The following is a 9,699-nucleotide window of genomic DNA, read 5'->3' as shown; positions in this document are numbered from 1 at the left end:
AAAAAAAAAAAAAAAAAAAAAAAAAAAAAAAAAAAAAAAAAAAAAAAAAAACAAAAAAAACCCTATATCTAAACCTAGGTCTGTGGAGTAGTTAAGTTTGTAATCTCCAATATGGTAGAAAGCATTTTGGGCTAAGTGGCAGGAGACCTAGATTAATTCTTCTGGCTCTACCACAAATCAGAAGCGTGAGTCTGGCGGGTCATTTATTTATTTGGACCTTAGTATCTTCATCTGTAGTTCAGAGGAAGCCAGATGATCTCCTTGTTGCTTTTTAAGCTCCAAAATGCATTTTAGAATGATCTTCCTTCCTGACCAGTTTTTACAAAATTACAAAAAGCAGTTGAATCAACTATAGTGGCACACCCTTTTATTGACTGTTGGTTACAGGGCTCTCTTCTGTCTCTAGTAGCTTGAACAGTTTTTCTCTTACTTCTCTCCCAGTTCCTGTCCCTTTAATCCCCTTCTATACCTTGTTTTTGAGATCATCCCACATGCTTTGGAACTCCAACTTGCTTTCATACTCAGAATCTATATAGTTCTGCTCCATGGCCATGAAGACATCTTGTAGATAGTGAATCTCTTTCTCATGTTGGTCAATAATTGTCTTCCTATAGGAGACAAGATATTGTCCTTGCTGCAATGGATACAGCATATGGACCAATAATGACAATTTAAAGCAGTAGTAATAAAACTGTATGAATGGTACAAACTCTTTGATACTGACAGAGAACAGAGAGAGGGTGGGCTCTACATTTTTATGGCCAGAGAGAATAAGATTATTTTATTTTGATTTTTGAATAGGCAATACATTAATACAAATATAAATATAAGTGAAGTCTCCCTCCCAAATCTGTCTGCTGTGAGATGGGTAGGATTCTGATATTTGAAAGTGGATGGTAAGGGCATTTTGATGCCAGGTGGTGGTGGGTGTGTGTGTGTGTGTGTGTGTAGGGATATGGGGCGTGGGGGAAGGGGTAAAGGAAAGCAAAGGCTGTAAGGTGAACCTGAATTTGTTTAGAACAAACTCAGAATGTTCTCTGTTGTGGGTCATGTCATAATAAAAGTGGAATGCTTCCAGGTACTGGCCACCTGCTTACAAGCAGCTCCTTCACACAGAACAGTCACTCCCCTGGATTCAGTCCCCTATCTTCTCTTGGGACCCATACCTTTCTGTCTCAAACTCCTTGGTTAGGACCTCCAGCTCATTGTTGTAATTTTCCTCCAGGAGGTGGAGCCGGCGCCTCTGCAGGGCCAAGAGCTGGTCAATGTTGTGCAAGTGGCTGCGTAGGGCATGGGCATACTGCTCCTCAGCTTCTGATAGGTCCTTAGCTAAAGACTGGACAGGAAAACAGAGTTACCATTCTGGTCAGCATGGGCATACTGCTCCTCAGCTTCTGATAGGTCCTTAGCTAAAGACTGGACAGGAAAAACAGAGTTACCATTCTGGTCAAATGGCATTTGTGTGAGAAAATAAAAATGTGTTCAGCTGGCTAGCTGGATGACATGATGGCATTTTTTCCCTCAGTTTCTAATGCCAAGACTTTGGCTTTGTAAGTACTGGTTCATTCACTTTTTTTTTTTTTTTTTTAATGGTACCAAGAATTGAACCCAGGGGAATTTAACCACCAAACCACATCCCCAGTCCCCCTTTTTTATGTTTTATTTTGAGTCTGGGTCTTGCTAAGTTGCTTAGGGCCTACGTTGCTGAGGCTGGCTTTGAATGCACTATGTTCCTGCCTCAGCCTCCCGAGCCACTGGGATTATAGGTGTATGCCACCATGCCTGGCACGTACTCACTCTTGAATGTAAAGCAAGGATGATGTCAGGGATCCCCAATATCCTGTGGACAACAAATATTTACAATGATGGGGCCACCACTACATGGAATCAGGGTTTTTGGAGAAATGATCACTTGGAAGTTTTATGCAGAAAATAAGTTGAACCTAGGGTATCTTATCACAAAAGATCATTAAGAAGCTATCAACAGCCAATATAGTCATGTCATAAGGTCTCAGGAACCATTATGAAATATATATAGTAGATTATATTTTACAAACATAAGCACAGCAGTATCTCCCATCTGATAATTTCCTGTAACATGATCTTGCCAATCCATTTCTGTAATATGACCTTGCCATCAAAAAGTAGACTCTTTTTCCATCATCTTGAATTTGGGAAGACTCTGACACCCTGGATCAATAGAATATGGTGGAAGTGACCCTGTGCCAGTTCCAAGCATAGCCCTTTATGTGTCCTGGCAACTTCTGCTTCCTTCCCTTTGGGATGCTCCCTTTAGGAACCTAGCTGTCGTGCTGTGAGAAGCCCAATTTACACAGGGGTCACAGGAAAGTTATATAGCAATAGATAACTGGTTGAACTCCTCTGACAGCCAGAATCAAGAGCCAGCCATCTAGGACATCTAGCCATCAGGCCTAGTTGAATACAGCACCAGCTGACATCTGACTGAAAACTAACCTTGCTTGAGAAGAATCACCCTGAGCTCAGTTTGCCTAACAGAATCATGAGAGATAATAATAAATTGTTTTAAGCCAGGGTAATGAGTCACATTGTCTAAGCCCTAGACAACTGGTTAAAGGGTGAGATGACCAGGCTCAGGGATCTAAGGAATGTTAAAGTTCAGGAGATGGCGAGAGGAAGATGAATTCACAAAGAGGACTGGATATATGTGTCCCAAGAGGCAGGAGAAATGCCAGAATAGTGTCATGGAAGCCAAAAGAAAATTTTAAGATGTAGGTCATGAATAAGAGTGTCAATGCCATGGAAAGGTCAGATTAGAGGAGAAGTAATGATGAAAAGTAGCCAGGATTCTGGATTGGTGACTTTTATCAGAGTAATTTCCTAGAAAAAGGTAGATATTGTGGGATGCAGGGTAAATGGGAAATGAATAAGTAGAGGCAGGTAGTGAGGATCACTAATATTTGCATATTGTATATTTAACATGCACAGTCTTGGTTATTCAGGAATTACCCTGAAAATGCTTAATATTAGCAGTGTGTGATTGACCTAAGGCAAGGACTGCAATCATAAGCTACGAAGTTATTTGTAAGAAGAAGCTAATTGGTTCATGGGTAACCTGGCCAACTGCTCAACATTCCTTAATAATAATAATAATAATAATAATAATAATAATAATAACCACTCCTTAATGAGTACCACTGGTTCTTTTTTCATCAATTATTTGATAACTACCAATATGTTCCTGGGAAAATCCACTTAAAAAGCCATTAAGTATAAACTGGCAGAGTGAAAAACGTCTAGTGTGTATTTTTTTCTGCAAATTTGAAGATTCTTACTATGCATCTCTGACAGTTGCCCAGGTCTGCCGGAATTTTTTTCCCCAGGGGTAGGCTGTGAACAAAAAGCATGTTTTCTAGAGGGGGGAATACCTTTTTGATAGTGTGTATTTGCTGTTACTGTGGAGTTTTTGGTTTTGAAATGGAAACAACCAACAAATCAGTAAATAGAGATAGGATGTAAAAAGCAGGGTAAAAGAAGAAGCTGGGCATGGTGGGCACATCTATAATCCCTGCTACTTGGGAGGCTGAGGCACGAGGATCACAAATTCAAGGCTAGTCTTGGCAACCCAGCAAGACCTTGTCTCAAAATAAAAAAATATAAATGGCTGTGGATGGAGCTTAATGATAGAATGTCCTTGGTTCAATCCCCAGTACTGTAAAATAAGAGAAAAGGAAGGAAAGATAAAACAAAAATTCCTTGAAAATAGGGAGGAATCAAGAACTTAAGAACATCTCAAGATGGGGAAGGAGGGAAAAAGTGCTGGGGAATGATATTGGTCAAATTATATTATTTTGTGAATTGTGTGCATGTACAAATATGTAACAACCAATCCCATAAGTATATTACAATTATAATGCACCAATAAAAAAATGTGGTAGTGGGGAGAACCTCCCAGGAGCATAAGCATGGATGATTGAATTGCTTAGTAATCCAGAAATTTTCTTACCTATGGAGATCTTCCCAACCTTTTTCAAGGTTATATCAAAGAGGCCAAACAATCTGGTTGAATGAAGCACTGGAGTGGGAGTTAAGAAACCCATGTTGTACTCTCCTAGCTCTCTCACTGACTAGCTATGTGGTCTTGGGCAAGTCAGTTCCTTTCTCTGACACTGTAATAAAGGTGTGGGACTAAGTTCAATTCACTGGGTGATATATATACTGTGCCTTGAAACTCTAATATTATAGCTGGGTTTGGTGGCACATGCCTGTAATTCCAACAATTTGGAAGGCTGAGACAGGAGGATCACAAGTTCAAGGAGGCATCCTCAGCAACTTAATGAGATCCTGTCTCAAGAAATAAAAAGGGTTGGGGATGTAGCCCAGTGGTAAAGCACCCATGAGTTCAATCCCTAGTAACAAAACCAAACCAAACCAAACAACCCTCTAGTATTACATAGTTCTGATTTGGGGCAGTAGATGACCAAGGAGAATGGCTCCCTTCAAGGAAAAAAGAGGAATGAATGACAGCTCAATACTCTATTTTTCATCTCAGGAAAAACAATTATTGCCAAAAGCCTGCCTTTACAGTCTGTGTCTTGTGAGGGCTTTAAGATTGATTAATTCCCTAGGTCCATTCTATTAAGAATACTCAACTGTTTCTTTGGAAAGAGTGCCTACCTTGATGACACTGTCCTTGCAGTCCACCACTCGTTCAAATGTTTGACTGAGGATTTCAATGTCTTTATGAAGTTCTTTAGTCTTGACTTCTCGAAGGACAGTTCTCCACTGTGTGTTAATCTTATTAAGGTTAAGAGCACTGTTTTGTTCCTCTTTGGCCAGCTTGTCCTGTGTGAAGGAATGATTAAACACCTCTAAAGACTAAGGCCAAATGCCCTGACACAGTACGATGAACAAGATCACTGTAGTTTGTCACCTGACACCTTATCCACTGTGTTTTCTAAGGGATCATACTCAGGGGGTTCCTGTTTTTGTTTTCGGAGGGCCCAAAGTAAGTCAGGAACAGCCTGATGGCATCATAGGGAGAGCAAGAGTAAGTCAGGGGGAGGCATTCAAGCATCAGAGTAGGATGATTATAATGACCCATCTCCAGGGAGAATATCAGAATTCAAAATAGCTAAATTCGGATAGCCAGCACCATCTACTTAGTTCTGGGGCTCAGTTGAGACTACCAACTCTATTCCACCTGCCCTCCTTCAGGCTTCCAGAGTACTCCCCACCTCCCGAACAGTGTTGCCTTAAATCTAAGTATATTTGGATTTCAGGGTTTTCGGAGGAGGGGAGGAGGGAAAGAAAACGAGTTTCCGCGATGACAGGAGCCAGGGCCAGTGCAGGGGGTGGTAGGGGTTGGGCAGGACATAATGAAGAAGGCCATCACCTTCAAGAACTGGCTGAGGAGCCTCTCTTTCTTCTTGGCCATTTCCTCCTCTGCCAGCAACTTCTGCTGATACAGAAGCAGCTGCTCCTCTTCCGACAGAGGTGTCTTGGCCTTTTTCCCTCTCCTAAGCATGCTTGGGCCTAGGATTGGATCCAAGCAAGGAGCTGCGGCTGGCCTCCACCCACGTTAGGGTAGAAGGAAAACACTCCCTAGAAAGACACCTTCTGGAACTGCCCCTGGAACTAAGGTAGCCGGATCTTAGCTCTCAGTCTTCCGACAAGAGAACCCCAGCGGTGTGTGATCTCCGCCTCTCCAGGGGAAATAAATGCGTCTCGTTTCCTAGCAACGAAGATCTCGTTAAGACAGCCCAGTGAGAGGCTGGGAGAAGAGCCCTGTCTTGGAGCGCCCCCTACCAGCTGGAGGACTGCAGTCAGTTTTTGTGAGAGTTCCTTCACCCCTTCAAAAACCTCAGTCTCCACAGTGTGCTTTATATTTTTAAGTTTCTATTTATTTTTATTCCTCCACAGAGAACTTTTTGTTTGTTTAGAATGGCCATAATAAAGAAGATAGTAACAAGTGTTGGAGGGAATGAGGAGAAACAGTTTGGCAGTTTTTCAGAATCTAAGACATAAAGGTTAGGGTTTGGGATGTAGCTCATTAGTAGAGCAAACACAGGGCTTGGGTTTAAATCCCAGAAGAGCAAAAAATAAAAAAAAATAAATAAAAATAAATAGATAAAAAATGACCCAAAAAAGGCAAATGTTAAACAAAAACCCATGTAAATTTATGATGTGATCCAGCAATCTCACTCTTGGAACTTTTCCTAAGAGAAAAATGTATGCACACAAAGACTTGCACAGGGGTGTTCTCAACTATACCACTCACAAAGGACCAATTGAAAAAATTGGAAACAGCCTAACTGTCCATCAATATGTGAATGGGTAGACAAAATATGCTATGTCCATGTATTGGAACATTATTCAGAAATAAAAAGGAACAGAGGTGGATACATGCTATAATGTGGACAACTCTCAAAAACACCACATATTATATCATTTAATTTATTTTAGTTTTATTTTTTTGAGAAAGGGCCACCCCTTGTTGACCATGCTGGCTTCAAACTCACAGTCCTCCTGCCTCAGCCTCCTGAATAGCTGGGATTACAGGCATGTACCACTGCATTCCCCTGTATCATACCATTTATATGAAATGTCAGAAAAAGCTAGACTGTAAAGACAGAAAGTGGATTACTATTGAAATCCTAACCCCTAATAGGATGGTATTAGGAGGTGGGGACTTTGTGCTGTAATAAGATTTAGATAGTATCATGAAGGTAGGTTCCCATAATGGGAAGTGTCCTTAGAAGGAAAAGAGACTACAAACTGTCTCTCTTGGTCTTGTGAAGATACCAAGCTGGGTGTGGTGGTGCACAACTATAATCCCAGAAACGGGATTGAGGCAGGAGGATCAAAAGTTTCAGACAAGCCTGGGAAATTTAGCAAGACCCTATTTCAAGATAAAATTAAAAGGGCTAGAGATGTAGCTCAGTGGTAGAGTGCCTATAAGTCAATTCCCAGTACTGAGGTTAAAAAAAAAGACACTAGAAGACTGCCTTTTGCACACTGGGAAGAGAGCCCTCATCAGACAGCAGATTGTCAGGGCATTAATCTTGGATTTCTCAGCCTCCAAAACTGTGAGAAAGAAATGTTTGTTGTTTAAGTCACCCAGTGTATGATATTCTGTATGGTGGCTTGAACTAAAATAATCATCCATTGCCTGGGAGAGGGGAAGGGAAGATTAATAGTAAGTGTGCATAAGGGATCATATTAGGATGATGGAAAGGTTCTAAAACTTGAGTCAAGTTGAATGACTTGATAAATTTGGGTTAAAAAGTCATTGAACAGTATACTTGAAATGAGTAGATTTTATATCAGATATGCAAAATGTGCCTCAAAGTTGTTTTAAATGTGAAATATAATGCTCATATTAGGGTTCCCCAGATAAACCAATGTGTGTGTGTGTGTGTGTGTGTGTGTGTGTGTGTGTTTTTACAAGGATTTGATTCATGTGATTTTGGAGACTGAGACATTGGCAGTTGGCAAACTGGATACTCAGGAAAACTTCAATTTGAAAGTCACCAGCTCAAGATTCAGAAGAGCCTATGTCTCAGAAAAGACCAGTTCAAACAGACAGGAAGAGTTCACTCTCACTGAGCCTTTCTGGTATATAGGTCTTCAAGGACTGGATGAGGCCCATCCACATTATGAGGACTGTCTGTTTTACTACATCTATGGATTCAAATGTTAATCTCATCTAGAATCGACCTCACAAAGACACCCAGAATAGTATTTGAACAAATGTCCAGTACTCCATCACTCAATTAAGTTGACATAAAAAACAGCCCTTGTCACTTTGTCCCTATATGAATCTCCTTAAACCATACTTAATCTCCAAATAAGATAATAACAAGGTCATAATTGTACCTAACATGATACAGCTATCCTGTATATAATCAAAAACACCCTAACTCCTTCCACAGAAGGGGTTAAACTCCTTGAGTGATGTTTATTCTTCTTGCTATCCCATAGTTCAAATATTATGATGTAAAGTTAGTAATACTTAAATATTGGATATCAAGTTGATAATCTTATGTTACATGATAAGGGAATAAAAGAAGAAAAATCTAAAGATAATTGCCTGTTATATATACACACAAATATATTCATAACAAAACAAGACAAAAATACTCACAATGGTTCCAGTCCTCAGTTTTATAACTGGTCACATTGTGGTACCTGATATTTGGAACTACCTTTTCCCATTACCATTCTGTATTCCTTTTGTCTTCAGTAAGCATCTCAGCAGATCATGGTTCTTTACCTGCCGCAGTCCGGCTGCAGCAGGAATAATCAGGGGGGTGACGAATAACTTGTGTACGTTGATACAGCAGGAGTGGAAGCCGTTTATTGCAGGACAGGAGCAGTATTTATACATTCCACAGAGCTTATCTAATTAGCATAAACTAGATACATCAGTCAACCAATAGGAATCTCCACACTTAATGGCTCGCTTTTGTTACTTCTCAAACCACTCCCTCTGGCATTTGCCAGGCACCATCCAGACTTGTTTACGAACTCTAACATTCCCCTGGCAAAATGCCAGGTGTTATTTTGACTTATTTACAGACTCTAACATTTACCTGGAGGGGTGACCCAAACCTTCTTTCCTGAAGCACTGGGCCATTAATAGTCCTGCCTGCATTGTTCATTTCCATTGACCTTAGTCACAGGGTTTGCTAAAAGATGACCTAAGGGATCTTCTGCATCCCAGACTACTCTTACTTTCCCTCAATTGTGTAGTAATATTCCAGTTTCTCCTTGGTAGTCAGGATCAATCATCCTTGACAACCCCATAATTCCCTTCTTAGTCTGTTGATTCCAAGTCAAGAGGAGTCCAAAGTGACTAGGCATCAATCTCAACTGAGAGTTCTGTGGAAACATTGTGTCTTCTGGTAGAAGCATTCCTCTTCAGGGAGCTAAGATCTCTAGGCCAGCAAAACATGAGATCAGGGGAACAGGATATAAAACTTTTACTAATGGGTTACAATAGTGAGTGGTGCCACTCCCATGACTCCCAAGCTTATTCACAGCATTCATATAGCCTTTGTGGGTATCTTGCCTTAGTCCTGTAGGTTACAGTACCTAGTTGGCACTATAACAGAGTCTTCAAAAGGCCATTCTATTGTTTTATCAAATTGGCTGCTTCAGATTGGTGAGAAACATAATAAGACCAGTTAATTTCAAAAGAATTAGCCCATTGCCATATTTCATTTGAAGGGAAGTGAATTCCTTGATCAAAAGCCATATAGTGTGAAATAGCATGACGGTGGACAAGACGTCCTGAAAGTCACGGATGATAGTTTTGGCAGAAGCATTGTGTTCAGGAAAGGCAAATCCGGATTTGCTCTTTCCCATGTTTATTTGCCATTTGGACATCCTCTTTTTGTGGTGTATCTATTCAAACTTCTTGACTATGTTTATATTAGGTTATATGTCTTTTATTGAATTGTAATAGTTCATTTTATTATCTGGATGAAAGTCCTCTATCAGTATGTGTTCCAAATCACTTCTTCCAGTCTCTGGTTTACCTTTTCATTTTTTAAAAAAAATTTTAATAAAAAATGTTAATTCACATACCATAATATTTAACCTCTTCTTTTTCATATATATATATATACATGTGTGTGTGTTGTGTGTGTATGTTTTTGTGTGTGTATATATATATATATATATATATATATATTTTTTTTTTTTTTTTTTTTTTTT

General features: G+C 39.9%; 1 protein-coding gene across 1 annotated transcript in view; it reads right to left on the bottom strand.

The window, feature by feature from the left end:
- The window catches only part of Ccdc65 (coiled-coil domain containing 65), an 8,355-nt gene extending 2,643 nt beyond the window's left edge, over nt 1-5,712 (bottom strand). The window contains exons 1-4 of the mRNA XM_015493296.2: nt 5,375-5,712; nt 4,657-4,824; nt 1,167-1,336; nt 470-608 (exon numbers count right to left, since the gene is read on the bottom strand). Coding sequence (XP_015348782.1) covers nt 470-608; nt 1,167-1,336; nt 4,657-4,824; nt 5,375-5,506 — 609 coding nt within the window. The 5' untranslated portion in view covers nt 5,507-5,712. The remainder of the gene's footprint in view (nt 1-469; nt 609-1,166; nt 1,337-4,656; nt 4,825-5,374) is intronic.
- Between the last annotated feature and the right edge of the window lie 3,987 nt (nt 5,713-9,699).

This window comes from Marmota marmota, unplaced genomic scaffold, assembly GCF_001458135.2.
Source record: "Marmota marmota marmota unplaced genomic scaffold, marMar, whole genome shotgun sequence".
Classification (NCBI taxonomy): domain Eukaryota; kingdom Metazoa; phylum Chordata; class Mammalia; order Rodentia; family Sciuridae; genus Marmota; species Marmota marmota.
The sequence above is the reverse complement of the archived record's forward strand: the minus strand, read 5'-3'. Positions and strand labels throughout refer to the sequence as shown.